Source organism: Cygnus olor, chromosome Z (assembly GCF_009769625.2).
Source record: "Cygnus olor isolate bCygOlo1 chromosome Z, bCygOlo1.pri.v2, whole genome shotgun sequence".
Classification (NCBI taxonomy): Eukaryota; Metazoa; Chordata; class Aves; order Anseriformes; family Anatidae; genus Cygnus; species Cygnus olor.
This window is the reverse complement of record NC_049198.1, coordinates 73,592,171-73,609,697: the sequence shown is the minus strand read 5'-3', so window position 1 is coordinate 73,609,697 and position 17,527 is coordinate 73,592,171. Positions and strand designations below refer to the sequence as shown.

The 17,527-nt window shown below is 38.5% G+C and overlaps 1 protein-coding gene across 2 annotated transcripts in view; it reads right to left on the bottom strand.

The window, feature by feature from the left end:
* The window catches only part of RASGRF2 (Ras protein specific guanine nucleotide releasing factor 2), a 146,587-nt gene that overhangs the window by 29,274 nt on the left and 99,786 nt on the right, over window positions 1-17,527 (bottom strand). For both annotated transcript variants that reach the window (XM_040542029.1, XM_040542028.1), the window contains exon 18: window positions 5,520-5,626. In XM_040542029.1, coding sequence (XP_040397963.1) covers window positions 5,520-5,626 — 107 coding nt within the window. The remainder of the gene's footprint in view (window positions 1-5,519; window positions 5,627-17,527) is intronic.

The following is a 17,527-nucleotide window of genomic DNA, read 5'->3' as shown; positions in this document are numbered from 1 at the left end:
CCTGTCACTCCAGACTGAACACAATTAGTACCAAAGTACAAGCTATGTTAATAGCAAAACTGAGTAATTCTCAGTGCATACAATAAAAACCTTTCATTATCCAAGCACTGTGTAACTTAGTAGTATGAAGAAACCTTGCAAGAATAATCTAGCTACTAGGTATTGTCAGATTAAAGTGTTCAGGACTGACAGGAAATGTGACATCTCTGCCTCTAAGTTCTCGGACTTAGTACATGTAAGAGCTTTGCAGGAAGACCTCAGTGAGGAAGGATCTGTCAGGCTCCAGCACAAGCACGGGCAGTGTACCTCTAATTAGTTTGACTGACTGCAAGCCTGGCTACCGTTCTGGGGGTGACTTATACTCCCTAAAGGGTCATGGAATATCAAACCCTTACACTTCTGCTACATTTGGACAGACCACAGCAACAATTAAGTACATTACTACTGAATATGCACGTATATTCTGCACATGGAGTAAGCTGATGCAAACTTTATTTCTTTACTGAGTGACCAACAGTAAATTAGAAGGTTCACTTACGGTTCCCTTGCTCTACCTCACCCTGTGGCAACTCTTTGTTTCTTCAATCCACGATCTGTATTTTTACATCTTTATTTCAGAAAGAATCTCAGAAATTGCTGTATAAAAACAGAGGCCTCAGGCCCTAGGGGTTTGTTTGATATGTAACTAGAATACAGAATATCGTACGGAAAGCATGGTGTAAGTGTGATTTGTTCACATTTCTACAGTAAGCTCACTATAGCTTTGCCAGGCATCGTACTCATTATTTTATGCATTTAAACACAAGCCAAGTGGGGTTCATATGAATGAATTTTCATGTTATTTTTTTGGTTCCAATATACAAAAGGGCATTGGCCAAATCACATGCAAAGTTATACTAAAACCATTGGTGCCTAACTAGAATCATCTTTCTTGGACAATTTTCTGTACACAGACACCTTCCTTCCATCATCCCCAAGCAATATCAGCAACTATATTTGCAAAACCTTCTTTTGAAAACACTTCACAGCTTAGTCTGCATGAACAAGAAAATTGCAGAAGGTTATTTCACAGTTGGAGCAAGACAGGAGTCAGGCATCAAAATCATGACCTATACTCTCAAAACTCAAGTCTTGGTCCGGTCCCCAGATCTTGTGGTAACTTCATAACTCAGTGACACCATCTGGCAGCCATATAGCTTGTAAGAGAGTTAAGATTTTCCAATTCATTCCAGCTTAGATCTTCAAAGAGGCCAATGAGAACAAGCACCCAACTGTCATTCAAAACCGGGAAGCACGGAGAAGCCAGCCTCCCTTTCCTCATCAGCAGATGCAAAATCTTTCTCTTTGGATAAGCTCCATTTCAATCTGCTTGTCACAGAAGCAGAAACACTTCATTTTGTATCTTCAAGTGTTTAGATAAAGGACAAGAAAGTATTGTTAAGGAAAACAAGGCTGCAAGACCTCACTAGGATAATGAAAATCATACAAGGAATTTCTCTTCTTTTTCCCTTCCTATTTTTCCATCTCTGACAGGAGTTAGTGGGAGTTTTATCCTCACAAGCCCTTTCCATTCTCATCAAAGCTGTCTTCAGAATGACTGTCTGCCTCAGCATTTGTGTTTTCATTGTTTACAACAGGAGAATCCTACACTGTTCCTCTCAATTACATTTTAAAAACAAAATGTAAACATGAACATTCTGCTGTTATTTTGGGCAAAAAGAAAGCTTTGTTGGCCTGTAGGTGTTTGAATTAAAAAGAGAAGAACAGGGAAAAAGGGGAGGTGATGAGAATGAAAAGAACAAAATGTAAATAAAAAATCCAGAAAACCTAAATAATCCATCATTCATACACATAATAAAAAGAAAAATAGCAATATGGGTTTGATTCCTCTTGCTCAGTGTGGTAAAAACAAAAAGTATGTGTCACATTACGCGAGAATGTTTTTTCCAAATTTTTATCTGTGCCTTGGGAGCTCCTGGACACATTAATTAGTTCCTTCTGCCCTTCTGAAAGGGCTGCAAAATTGGCATCACTATATATTTACTCAGATTTTAAGTGAGGCACTTACAGTGAATGACCCAGGTTTTTAAAATAATGAATCCTTTTTCTAAACATTATTTAGTATGATTTCAGGATAACACAACCGCTTTATGAAAGTGTATCCTCTCTAAATAAGCTGAATTGTTAATATTAATGATTTTGTTTTCTGCCCACAGACAAGTTTTCATATTAAACACTGTCCATGCTCAGATAAATTTTTAAAAACACATGCTTAAAAAAAAAAATCAACATAAATTATCCATAACTGTGGTTTTGACACAGCTGCAAGATACTGTAGAAAGCTAATTCATTCCATAGCCCAGCAAATGAAACGTTTCCAAGACCCAGCCGAGGACTGGATAGAGGAAAGTGAGGAAACACAAAGCTTTGAACCATTTGTTTGGACAGTATCTCTGTCCCTTGGCTCATGCACTAACCCTGACCTATGTTATTATATGCTAGAGAGTAGCACACTGCAGTAAGCCAAAGGGATCCAGAGGGAGGGATGGAGGGTAGGGAATGAGTAAGTGGGATGATATATGTAAGCACTCTTTGGACAGACGGTTGTACATTATTATCTTTACATTCTACACATTTCTGAACACAGGTTGTATACTCTTATGGGACTGTACAGCATCTTATGTGCACATTGAACTGAAACACAATCAATCAGTACAATAATTTAGGCAGGCAAATAACTTGCAAATAAATTACTGTTATTGGTGGACCAGAGAGCACCAGAACTGAGATACTGTTATGCTGCAGAGCTAGTCACATGCTGCAACAATAAACATGTCTGCAGCAGCATCTAGCACCTTAAAAAGAAAACTAAACAAACCCCCACAGTTTACCCATCTAATGTTTTTCCATCTTTTTATCAAACTAATGAGGAAATGGCACTTTGGCAGAGAAAGTCTGGCAAAGTAGATCATCTTTTCCAGCAGCACAGACTAGCAATGATGACAAGGATATAGGCACATCACAGGGAGAAGTCTATAGGGAAGTAGGAGAAACTTCTCCTCCAGAGGACAGAAACTGTATATTTGATGTTTGCAACAAGAGCAAGTTCAAAGCCAAGTAGAAAGAAAATGGTATCAGCAAAACATACTGAATTACAGCTTTACCTTTGAGAATATCAACTTCTTTTGCCAACCTCTTATTCTTTTAAGAGAATAAAACCTGCCCTTGGTTGCTGATGAAGGTGAAGGATGTCTTAAATGCACAGAGTGGTCAGAGAATGATGCAAATACCTTAAAATGTAATAACATTTTTGGATGATCTGTTGATCCCATAGAATTTTAGTGCCGACATTGTCTCGTTATTTTGGAAATCTAATAAGCATTTCTTCAGCACATACTAGCAGCTAAGAGTCCTCTGGCTTGCAGTTTGTGTTGTTATTGTAGAAAGAGGCTCTGAGCTACTGCTCTCCCAGGACTACACATCTTTACAGCCAACATTTCATACTATTTGTCCAGAAAGTAATTCTTCACTTGTCTTCCTTAAAGCCGTCCTGACCCTGTATTTTTGTGGCAGAAACTAGTCAGTCATTTCTGTTTTCTTTAGGTCTTGTGTTCTTCATCTGCCCCTAGTCTCTCAAGTAAACAACAAAAAGAGGTGATTACATGCTCCTTTGCTGTAGCATTCATTACTTTATATGCAAAAGCCCCTACATTTTAAAATATTTGCTCTATTGTAATATTGGATTAAGAGAGCTAAGAAATTAATATCTGCCAGCTTTGCCATGGAAAAAATTAAAAGACAGTGAGTGACTGCAGAGTCCAAACAATAGCTTCCACTTTGAAAATGCAGTGTTGAACTTTTACCCATTACCATAGTTCTCTTAACAGTAGTTTTCAAAGAATACTAATTGTATAACATTCTGTAAAACGTGCAAAAGTACTCTGCCTGATTGCCAGGACTTTTCAAATGATGGAGAGAGGCTTGAGGATTGGCAACTACATCAGCCAGTTCCCTCAGGACCCTGGGATGCATGGCATCAGGCCCCATAGACTTGAACTTCTTCATCTTCATCAGGTGCTCACGAACCTGCTCTTCACTTACAGTGGGAGGGACTTTGCTCCCCCAGCCCCTGCCTAGAGGTTCAGGGAAATGAGAGCTGTGGGATGCCTGACTGACAGTGAAGACTGAGGCAAAGAACTTCGTGAGTGCCTCAGTCTTTGCCGTGTCTGTCATTACCAGTTCTCCCTTCTCCTTTATCAGAGAGGGAACAATCTACTTGGCCTTTCTTTTCTGGCCAATGTACCTTCAAAATCCCTTGTTACTTTTTGCTTCCCTTGCCAAGCTCAGTTCCATCTGTGCCTTGGCTTTCCTGATCCCATTCCTACACTTCTGAATGGCATCCTCATACTCTTCCCAGATCACATGCCCTTGCGTCCACTGCCTGTGCATTTCCTTTTTAAACTTCAGTTTAACTTGCTGTTGACAGTTACTTAATGTAGACAAAAATTTGATGACAACCATCATTTTCACAGGCACATTAATTAACCATCATTTAATTAGCATGGAGGGTCAGCTCAACTCATAGAACTAAATATTATTTATTGTGGCAGGGACACAATGAGGATGTACAGTACACTACTGTAACACAGAGCAGGAGTAATAGACTTTTGTCATTCCCACTACAGCTCAAGATTTTGCCATGAAGTGATTTTCATTTAACAGGTAACCAAACAGATTTTCGTACATAAACATTATTTCCAATAACTCAAAATGTTTACTCACTTCATGATACCAGGAGAGGTTTTATCAACCTCTTCTTTGCTGTTCAGATTCTCTAACACAGTTATCTCACTTAGGCATTTCCTACTGGCTTCATCCTCTATTGAACTTAACCTCTACGAAAATTACATGGAAAAAAGGGAATTGAGTTTGACATAAGGCAGTGTTGCAGTCATCTGCTCAATAGACCTTGTTTTGATCAATGTTCTTGATTGCTAACATGGAGCGATAAAGCAGTCCACAACTGCCACAATGTACCATCTATCCAAGGCTTGCAAATTTTCCCTGTACTTCCATAATGTTCTCTCAGTATCTTCCTCTTTCTTTCTTTCTGTCCCTTCTTCTGTCCTTCCCTCCTGGTAGTCTTCTACATGCATGCCAAAATCTTCCAACATTTGCCTCACCTAGCAGGTGAGGTGTATATTGCTATATACAAAATTCTACTAGCTACTCAATTTTATGAGTGTGTATAAGATTCACAGCTGATTCACTCTGTATAAGGGACTGTAGAGGGACCACCACGAAGGACGGGTGCATCTTTCTGGATATGCCTCAGAACAAACATATAAATATCTGCACACAAGCACAAGCATGTTGACACATTTAATCAAGGTAGCTCAAGTGAACAGACTCACAATATTTTGTAGAGAGAATCAAAACACATAATTCCTTGAGTGGACTGAGGTCAGCTTGTATCTTTCCACAAACGTATTACAAATGGAGAGGATGAGTGAGAATACCTGAGAGTGCTTGGAGACCCAGTGACGCAAGACATTCAGGACACGATTCGTGGCTGCTCTGCGTATTATGAACTCTTTGTCACACATGCGTTCAGAATTGTTAAGTCCTACGAGGCAAAAACACACACAAGAATTAAAGTGAACAGAGGTACCAAACCAGGTTCTTCAAATACCTTATCAATATCCTGGGTAAAATGAAGGCTCACGGAGCATTTATGAGTAATAAAAGGAAAGAAGCTTTTTTTTTTTTTTTTTTAATATGATCATTTAGACCACTGAAATTCTGCAAAATCAGTAAAATACAGCGTTGCTCTTCACAGCTAATAGAGACGGTGACTTGGATCACTATTCATTTTTAGAAAAATGAAGAATAATTGCTTGCATCATTAGACAGATCTCCATTCGCTATGAAAGAAAGTAACAATAAAAAACATGTCCAGACAAAAAATGTACAGGGCCTGTAATCAAGCAGAGTACAGAAGGAAAGTGAGTATGATTTAGAACAGGGAAAGCGGTAAAATTTAGAAGTGATAAAGAAACAGAGGAGGACAGTAATTTAAATATGGAGGAGAAGAACGTCAACACGAGAAATGTTCCTTCATAAAAGCAGCATTGTACAGGCTCTACTGTCAACAGAGCATGTTCAAATAAGTGGTTTATTTTTTTACCACTGGAGTGACAAGAAAGTGGGAAGGTATGCAGAAAACACATTCACTGACTGAGCTGCTTGAAAGCAAAGATTTGTCAACTGCAGCATTTCACCACACATTTTGTAATGATAACTTTTGGTTTTAGTCAGCAATATTTACTTATCAATAAATGTTTTTAAAAACAAGAAAGTTTCCTATTACATTCATAGCACTGTTACTTTCTTTTCTAGTTCTGCCATAGCTCTGTGAGAAATCCAATCTGTATACTAATAATGATTACATTGAATACTGTATTTTTTTCAAAAAAAAGGTAACTCTGAAAATACACTTGAGAAGTTTATGTTTTCTATGTTTTTGTTAGATTTGATCTCATGCTATGTGGCTTTCCGTTTCACTGTAGAGTCCAGGGAACTACTGGAAACACCCTTCTGTGTGACCAGCACTTTGCAATTTTTTGGCATAAAAGCTCTTCTAAAGCCTGTATATGATTAGAAATAGCAAAGGGAGATTAAACATCTATTTATTCTATGAAAAAGAAAACAAACAAACAAAAAAAAACCATTGAAGGTATTCTTAGAGGATAGTATTAGTTTTGTTCTATTTTTATTAGAGACAGTTATTACAGACAGTCTAAAAAATCCTAAGTGCTGTTCTTCATTTTCAGAAGGATAAGAAAGGAAAAAAAAATTAACTGCAGTCTTACATATTTTAGTATATGCTGGACCCCAAATGGATCCTCTATGCTTATGTTTCATGGAAGTTTTTAAAACTATGTCATATTACATTATAGTTGATATCTACGATTTAATATCAAAGACAGTTTCATATTAAAACATCTTTCGGAATTTAGCTGCCCATAAGCAGCACAGTAAACAGAATCTCTGAGGCTTTACTCAGTAAAAGGTAACCTAGGCAACATTTTGTGTGTTAATTTTCTATGCTTTTCACAGTTAACCTCTTGCAGAAGCAATTAGGCATGCACATTATAAACTGTTCAATTAGCCACTTAATTGCAGCAATGAAAGTCACAACGAAAATTATATATTAAAGCCGTAGAGTCTTTATCGAAGTAACATTAAGGAAAAGAAGTTCTGGTAAACTGGAAGGAAAACAGAGATAAACCTTCAGAAACAATTTTCAGTTAGCTGCAAAAAGAATAAAAAGAGCAAGATAGGCAAAAAGAAAACCCCCAGGGAACACTTCAGCAAACTTGTATGGTTCTCAGAATTTCATCAATTTTTAATCAGTAATTAGCTTGTTTCAGAGTCTAAGCAACATATTCACTAAGACCCACATAGTACCTAATGTTGATGTCTTGAACATATACCTGGAGATCTCCAATTGTGTAAGAAAATAACTTAGATGAACATAGATGTATAAGGGTAGATGTAAATTTAACTCCACATGTTAACTCACTGTACATCTTCAGATATAAGACTTCAAATAAATATCTGTGAAATATTTTTTTTTCAAAATAAAGCTGGAAATCTTATTAATTTCATTCTTTGTTTTTACATAACAAACAAATCAGAATGCCAGAATGTGTTTCTTTCTCTCTTCACAAAACATTTTTAATTTATTGTTCTTTACAAGAAAGAACCCCCAAATGCTTAAGCTACACTCACTGTCCAAGAACTAAATCTGTCAATCGATTTTGAAGAAAATTGTGCTTTTGACAATTTCTTGTGGATTCTTAGAAATTATTTGGAAATTCTATACATCACACAATTCCCAATGTGAAACTGTGGCAGATCAACATCTTCAATCTAAGACCATAACATCACGCAATAAAAATTGTTACTCCACTTCCCTGGTCCTTGCTTGGAGTGGTTATCTAGCAGTCTTTGGCTTTTCATGAGTCACGGAAGTTTTGGCTTAAAATGTGAACTCAGCAAATGTGGCTTTGGGAATGGATGGGTTTCTGCTCTCTGTACTAACCAGTTCTGGGTATTCACTGCACCGTTCCTTTCCTTACTTATTTGCTTGCTTTCTCTCTCCAAACAGTAAATTAATAAGTAGTGAATTGTATGGTGGAAATTCTCTTCACACTCTGGAACTCAAAAGTCACCCCCAGCATTGCCACTATTCTTTGTATACAAGGAGACATGACTCCTTCCATGTGGATGCTTGGCTTTACCTTAAGGTTCTCCCTCGGAACTTGTTTTGAGTAATGGTAGACCTGAGCTAGTCTCCATATTCAGTATCTTTGACTACACCACAGCAGACCTAACACCTAACAGGCCTTAAGCCAAAATCAGGTATGCTGGAGAAAAATACATGGAGTCCTTGGACCTCCCTGATGCAAGTGAGCTTGTGGCAGACAAAGCTGGTGGGATTTGCAGTGTTCAGAAAAAAAGAATCCTCTGCCAGCAGTTCCTATTCTGTGATCTACCATACTATTTCCAAGCAAAAGGTTCTGCACAGTTATGACATGAACATGAAGCAGTTCAGGACAAAGGAACTGATTATGCTCCCACATCAAAAAGGGTGACCAAATGTCCTGGGCAATGCTTGGGACTTGCACTACAACAGAGACAAAGATAAAGAACTGTTCCTCACAAAGACGGAGACATCCCAGTCATCACTGACCAGTGTGGAGAGATATACAGAAGCAAAGCAGATAATCTTCACTAGGTCCACCACCAGAAGATGCTGCAAAGTGAGAATCTTTTGAATGGTGTTTATGTCACCGCTGGCTCCTATGGTAACTGAAATGGGAGCCAGGGACTACAAAGCATGTAGTAAAGATGGTTACCATACACATCATAAAAGTGCCCATCAGGCACAGATTTATTAGATTAGACTCAAAATCAGAAGTTATTTAATAACTGCTACTAATCACTAGATAAACTTCAGTGAATATATACACAAATTTTTCATTAGAATTGTGACAAGAGCCACCTTTTTTTGATATATTCACCTACATAGCATGAGATGTAAGTGTAAAATTATATGTAGACAGATACCAGCAGATATATTCAAAACTAATGTGAGAGCTCCTTCCCAGAGAGTACAGCAACAGTTTAAAATATCCACCATTCAAAGTCTTGGACTGTACTATTCCTGATACTAAGAGAGTTCTGTCATATTAGTCTAAATAAAATTTAGTCAATATTGATCATGCAAACAAAAGAGATTTCAGAAGTTCTCACAGTCACTGAACAAGTCTTTTCATTAACCAAAATGTGAGAACATGTAAGAAAAACAATACTCAAGAAAAGTAAACAGAAAAAACAAAAAAAAACAACAGAAAAAGTAACAGAAAAGTTCTTGCACAGAAAAATGGTATTAACTTCAGGAATCTTATAAAATTCAGAAAAAATAGCAAAAATATCAGCAGAAAGGAAGTAAGATAAGTAAGTATTGTTACTTTCTGGTCTTCTAACTTTGAAAGAAAAGGTCTAAACAAAACAGAAAAAAAAAAAAACAGAAACTTATTGCCACAGCAGAATTAACATAAAAACAGAGACATGCAAAAACAAGTCCTTTGCTAGCATTGCTTTTGCTCCTCCGGACTTTCAAAGCCCTGTGGACTTTGGGAAAGGAACTGATAGTCACAGACTAAGCTGATTAAGCCACTACAGAAGCAATCTGAGCAGTGAACAGTCAGTTTTGACAGTGCCATCACAGTGTTTACTGCAATTTTCAAAGTGTAAATTTCTTCTAATGCATCAGCTTTAGTGCTACTTCTTAGTTTCTCCTCTCTCAGCTCACCTAATCCACTCCCAATATAACTCCAAACAAAAATTGAGACACCATGGTAACTAGCAACTATTCCGTACATGTTTATGCATATTCTGAGAAGCCCAATATACAACCGTTATCTGGTTCTTCATGTTCATGTTGCCACTTACATATGTCTGCTGCTTTCCACACTACAAAAGGTAACCTAAATTCTATCTATCCTCCAATCCTGATTACCTTTGCAACAGGTGACAGTGACGCCAGTCTAGCAGGAACTGCAAGCTATCTCACCTACTGCAAAAAGCAGGTGAGAGCCAGAACCTTGCTGGGCCACATCACATTTGCTCTGCCAGATGTTGAACTGCAAGGCATAAAAAGGTTTAATTACACCTCTAAGATATATCTCTGAGAGCATTCTACCAAACACTTTCCTGTTAGGCTTTTAGCAGTTTTGGGCCTCTCAATACAAGTAAAACATTGAGGTGCTGAGCGTGTCCAAAGAAGGGCAACAGCTGGTGAAGGGTCTAGAGATCAAGTCTTATGAAAAGCACCTGAAGGAGCTGGAGTCGTTTAGCCTAGATAAGAGAAGGCTCAAGGGAGACCTTACCATGCTTTACAACCTCTTTAAAGGAGGTTCTAGAGAGGTGAGGCTCAGGCACCAAGGGTAAGACAATGGGAAATGGCCTCAAGTTGCACTAGGGGAGGTTTAGGTTGGATATTAGGAAAAATCTCTTCGCTGAAAGGGTTGTACGTCATTGGAATAGGCTGCCCAGGGAAGTGGTTGAGTCACCATCCCTGGAGGTCTTCAGAGACATATAGATAATAGAATTATTAAGGTTGGAAAAGACCTCCAAGATCTTCTGGTCCAACTGTCCCCCTACCACCAATATTAACCACTAAACCAAATCCCCCTACCACATCCAGCCTTTCCTTAAACACCCTTAGGGACAGTGACTGCACCACCTCCCTGGGCAACCCGTTTCAATGCCTGACCACTCTTTCTGAGAAGAAATGTCTCCTAATTTCCAACCTGAACCTCCCCTGGCGCAACTTCAGGCCTTTTGTGGTTTAGTGGTGGACTTTAGTACTAGGTTAAAGATTGGACTAGATGATCTTAGGGGTCTTCTCTGACCTAAATGATTCTATGATTCTATAATGGTAACGTGCCAGCTTTGTTAGTTTCAGTGAATTACTTCTTTCAATACAATTTAATCACTCTGTTCATGCACTTGTCTTTAGATTGTTATGCAATATGCAGTTTAACCTTCAGATGTTTTTATTACATGCAAAAACGAATCAAAATCGATATTTTTGAAGCTTCCATTATCACCAAAGATCAGAAAAAAGGTGCTGAATAGACTTGAAACCAAATACCTGAAGACACAAACAGATTAAACTATGACAATAGCTTGTACATAGGTAGCTCTTCTTACAGGAAAGTCTAAAACATTTTCCAGTAGTAGATGTCATTATAAAGCAAAAACACACAAGGAGTCAAGACCTCCAGGCACCATGTGTCAGTGTTTCCACCTTCAGAAATCCTACAGTGTGGACCAGACTTAAAGATCTCACTGCACGTCAGCATGAGACAGAGAACAGACCCTCCCATCAAAAGCTACAGGGAAGTCTACACAACACAATTCTGTTCTGCTTTTTCTTGTTCTCCAAACAAAACCTGACTCTATCAGAAATTTACATCATTTCCTGTTTAAAATCCACTCCTACCCCACACAAGAGAAACATTTATGCTATGTTAAATTTTGCAATGTGTATGCCAAAGAAATTGATTAATGCATAGTTGCTTTTCTATTCTGATTAAGATGTCCAAAAGCTCTGAGTCTAGTTGCAGTAACTGTAGTATCTGCATTTTGTCTTTCTTCATTAATACAGCAGCACATGGTTCCTGACCACAGTGATGAATTTGTCAAAAGTTTTGATGATAGATGATTGATAATAGATATTTTCAATGATTTATTGATACAAAAAATAAGTTCACAAAATTTAGGGGTAATTTGTTTGAATTATGAAGACACTAGTTTCTACTGTCTTTCTTAACAAAAAACTCTATTTCAGAAATGGATTTTATGTATCAGTTTCACTAAAATATTCTGGAATCAGATACTGAAGATGCATCAGCATCTAACATAGGAGAAAACTGCACTCCAGCCTTTCGTGAAGGGGAAGGAGAATGTTCATGGTTCACAAAAAAGATGACAAATAATCAAAAAAATATAAAAAGTGTCAAATATTCTTCTCTGCCTTGTGTTTTTTTCTTTCTTCTGATAAATACACTCATGGGTTGTAAGCCAGCTTCATGATTCAGCCTGGCTCAAATCCTGAAAGCCTAGGCTTGGCAAACATCGGTGTTACTTTCTGACCTGGATAAAGAATAAATACAAACCCCAGGCTTGGAGCAAAGCGATTTTCATCCACAGATTAAAACTGAAAAAAGCCTCTCCAATATACGCAGCACACACACGCATGCACACACACGCATGCACACACAAAAAGCCTTTCCAATATACGCATCACACAAAAAAAACTAATTATAAAAGATTTTCCTTGACATACCCCAAAAGTTTGGATGACAGTTTTAAAGATATACATCTTTACTGGTCATAGATTCTGAAGCAAGTAATTAGGTTTCATACATTCAAATAGAAAAGTGTCAGAGAGCAAGCAGTCTAATAATGATAAGAAATCTAAACTGCCAAGGATTCTGGTCTCCTTTTCATTTCTTTAATTACAATATCAGGTTGCCATACGCTAGCTAGCTGAAGAATGGCAGAGCTGGAAAAGAAGACCATTTATATTAACCAAGACGAAAAGAAGCAAAAAAGATTATGAACTCCCACTCACTGAATACAGAACAGCATATTTGATCAATAATAGAGTTCTTCCTCCTTCTTCAGTAATTACGAAACATGCACATTCAGATTTATAATGGAATAGGTCATATAAGCAGTCCAAGGCATGAAAGTAGGAACATCAAGTCTAGCCATGATTTCCAGGCTACCCTAGTTTGAGAGAAGCATATTTAATCATTCACCATGCCATGGCTTGTGTTGGTTTCATAAAGGGTTTTCAGCTCCTACAGCATCAGAAGAAGTGGCTACTAAGAGCAGAAGAAATCAAGTGCCCCATGCATTTCAGGCTTTTAATTTCACTTTCACTGGTCCTTGGGACATATGAAATCATTTTGTTCTAAGAAATATGCTGCTGAAAATCCCTGTTGTAACCACCCACGTCAGAAATAATTCCAAGTATCTATTTGATTTTTCTGCCTAAATCCGCCACTGCAAATACAATCTAACTATCAAATCAAGTCAAGAGATTATAGTCTTAGTAAGGTAAATCCCATGGGATTCACATGCACTAGCTGATGTACAATAGTGTAACACAGATAGAGCTATAGTTACTATGTTTAATTTCTGCAAAATGTTTAAGGGAAAGGTTGGTAAACTATTTTTAAATGAGTCTTGCTTTAGAAAGGATTTTTCTAATCATAGAAATTTAAAGAACATAACATTGAGATGACAAAGTTTTGTCATTATTATGCTGTAAACTTGAACTAAACCCAGAAGCCTAAGAATATATCTGCCCAATGAAATAATTTTAGTGTAATGGATGGGCAAGGAAAAAGATGCCTAAAGAATATGCTTAAGATCAGTATACTATTCTAAGTCCTAATCATAATGCTAACGTTGCTCTGAGAATTACAATAATTTAGAAGATTATATGGTTGAAACATGGGTACCATGAAGAATGAAAATCCTCTTTTAAACTCAACAGCTCAAATTTGAAAATTTGTCCTTTAAAAATTCTTTTTAAAAGGGTTACTGCTATAGGGATGCCCGGCATACACTATTGGGATACTATTATTTTTTTATTTCTTTTTAAATTAAGAAATTCTCTCTGGAGAGCATGTCAGAAGGTCATACTTCTGAAAATATTTAAAACTTGCTAAACACTGAAAATATAATTGTAGTTATAGCTTATACAACTGCATGTTATTGTTTTTGTAAATAAAATTCAGCAGCAACACATGGATAAATGTTTGCATGTATCCATAAAATCCTAGTCCAATTTTGTAGTGAAATCTTAGGGCAGACCATCCAAATTTTGTGTACTTATTTATAAACATATCTCTATGAAAGAAGAGATCTTCAGTTTCAAAAGCTGTTGTTGCCATTTATGTTTGCACATTGTAGAATATCAGAAGTTTGCAATGTGACAGCAGATCTTTTTTCCTATGACTTATTTATATAATAGAACTATAGGGAACAATCGACAAAGAAGAAAAGGTTTTTTGAACAGCCTACCATAACAATTATATTTGTGATTGTTTTAGTACATCTTAGCCACTTTTCCACTTCGGTAATGTCTGAGTTATCTTCTATAAATAATGACAAGAATGTTAACCTAGCAGTTGATATTTGTACACTGAATTTGTACATCAGCCAAGTGCATTTGTCCTGATTCATGCTATGTCTCTTAGTCTTCAAGGAACAGATAAGCATTTTTTACCTGCTGATGTATTTCTGCATTTCAAGGAATCTTCAGTTTTTGATTTCTATTTAATTACAGATTGTCTATATTCTCAGCCTGCTCTATCAGTGATCTTAAAAGCGTAGCAAAGCAAATCTTTTTTACATAATGCTCACAGTCTTTTCAAGAACTATTCAAAGCAAGCTTTCAGACCTTTAAAATGCTCAGTGTTCCAGGCCACAAAAGTAATGTTAAAATAAATTATATGAGAACACATATAGCTAGAAACAGAAAATTGCATAAAAGGGCTTTTGGAATTTTTTCCATTAGCTGGCCTGTGCTTTTTACATAAGCTAAAGGAAGTATTTTGCAAAATCATTCAGATTTGTTCATGACAATAAGAGTAAAGGTTAAATTGTAAGGAGGTGATACTTGCAAAGAGCCAAATGTATCATTTTTCAGACCATCTGTGAATGGAGAGTCAACTGTCATGCAAAACAAAAGTTGACAGGATGCAAATCAGTCAACAAAAACTTCTGAACAAAATGTCCATCTTCCATCGTCCAGACCATTTATGACTGGGTCACAAATCAAGCAACTTAAAAGTAAAGTAAAGAAACGCTAATCATACAAGCAACATTTAGGCTCAGAAAACAAATAAATGAAAAACAACAACAACAAACAGCACAACAAAACATAACAAAAAATCCTCCCAAAACTTTCCTCCCCAATATCACAAAGGTTGTATACACCACGTGGTGCACCAAATTAAGGAAGACAACAGGGAATCTAAACAAACCTGCACTAATTATGAACCCAGACCTCTTAGTCCAGCTTGCAATGTCAACATCTTAGGATTTATTTCCTTTCTTGCAGTGGTCAAAGTTCCATTCCAGCTTCTTTCCTCAGCGTAGGAGAGCAGAGGGAGATACAACCTAAGAGCTTACCACAAAAGCCCAGCTAAACTACTGGAAAATAAAGGTTCAACACACCCCATCCAATTAATCATAGTAGGATGATGGTGACCCAGTTCTGGGGGGCAGGAATAGGCACTGTGCTAGTCTCCTTTCTCAAATAAAGAAAAAATGTTTCTCTGAGTGCCACTGTGCCTTTATGGATCTGTGAAACAGAGTTTTCCATGCAGCTGCTCAGAGCCTAGTGCAATAAGTCAGGAAACACATGGTTCACATTGTCTGTCATAACTTAGGAAATGTTCAGTGCAAATACTTTTTTTCCTGAGTGACCAACTTCTCTAGTGAGCTTAAATAATAAATTAATTTAGGAGAGGGGAACCTATAAAGAACTGTTTCCTAATTTTCTGGTAAAGTGAGAAGAATCATCATTTTCCTCTGACACTTAATTCACAAAAGCAGGGATCACCTGATTAAAAAAAAAAAAAAAAAAAAAAAAAAAAAAACACTTCATCTTGAAGTCATTGTTTCAATTCAAAGTTATTGCTCTATTGAAACTGTAAGGGGAGATTCAACTCAATTTGAAAGTGAATATTTAGCCAGTTACCCAAAATTGCTAAGCAACAATTTTGTTAAATTCAAAAGACTCCTAATTCAGGAACAAAGATAGAAGTCTATTGAAATTCACTGCAGAGTAGGTGAATATTCGGGGGAAAGGAATAGTATTCAGGGTTATCAAATTAGAAGGAAGATTCCAAACAAATTAGTCTTAATCTCTATTTTCATTTCCCTACTGAATTTCCAGTAAAATACTGTCTGGCAGGAGAAAACACACAAATGTCTCACAAAAGCAGCTTGGTGAACACGTGTTGAAAATACAGCCTACAACAGAAGGATGTTTGCTTCTGCTGTGGCATTGTATTCAGTGTACTGGGTTTATGTGGCAAGGTTTTGGTAGCAGGGAGCTGCAGGGTTGGCCTCTGTGAGAAGAATCCAGAAGCTGCCCCACGTTAGATAAGGGCCAGTTTCAGCCACGTCCAAAAGGGACCTGCCACTGGCCAGAGATGAGCCAATAAGTGATGTTGGTTGCACCTCTGTGAGAGCAGATTTAAGAAAGGGAAAAAAAAACTGCTGCACAACAGCAGCTGAGAGAGAGAGGAGAGAGAAGCAGCCCTGCAGCCCCCAAAGGCAGTGCAGCAGGAGGGCAGGAGGCGCTCCAGGCAGGCAGCAGCAGTTCTCCTGCGGCCTGTGGAGAGGCCCCTGGTGGAGCAGGCTGTCCCCCTGCAGCCCAGGGGTCCCACATGGAGCAGATCTCCACGCTGCAGCCCGTGGAGGAGCCCCCGGTGGAGCAGGTGGATGTGGCCTGGAGGAGGCTGCGGCCCATGGAGAGCCCCCGCAGGAGCAGGCCCCGGGCCGGAGCTGCAGCCCGTGGAGAGGAGCCCACGCAGGAGCAGGGGGTCTGGGGGGAGCTGCTGCCCACGCGTGGGGGACCTGTGCTGGAGCAGTTTGCTCCTGGTGGATGGATGGACCCCGTGGTACGGAGCCGTGTGGGAGCAGTTCCTGAAGAGCTGCTGCCTGTGGGCAGCCCCCGCAGGCTCAGTTCAGGAAGGATGGCATCCCCTGGGAGGGACCCGGTGTGGAGCAGGGGCAGAGAGGGACTGTGAAGGAATGGTGGAGACAAAACTTTAGGGACTAAACAGCCTCCATGGTGCAGTTACCCTGCACCACTTGGGAGGAGGACGTGGAAGAGGATGGATGGGGCAAGGTGGTTTTATTTTTTGTTTCTCACTTGTCTAGCTTGTTAGTACTAGGTAATAAATTTCTCTAATCTCCCTATGCTGAGTCTGTTTTGCCCTTCACTATAATTGTTGAGTGATCTCCCTCCCTGTCCTTATCTCAACCCTTGAGCCCTTTTCATCCTATTTTCTTCCCCTTTCCCTTTGAGGAAGGGGAGTGAGACAGCGGCTGTGGTAGAGCTCGGTTGCCCAGGTGAGTAAATACACCACAGTCAGACCCCTGCAGCCCCACAGAAGACACTCGCTGCATTGCAGCCAGCCCGGCAGGTCTTGCTGCAACGTGAACACTAGCTGTGTCTAACTCCAGAAAGGACATCTGGGTAACTCCTAAAAACTCTCCTGCTGCAAGGAAGGAAAGCTGGTTGGTCTATGCTTCTGGGTAACTGTTACATAACCATTTTTTATGAAGAACAGTGTAAGGTTTAGAGTAAGTCAATGATTATTTCCCACCCAGCTTCACTTCCAGCTCTTCAATCAAA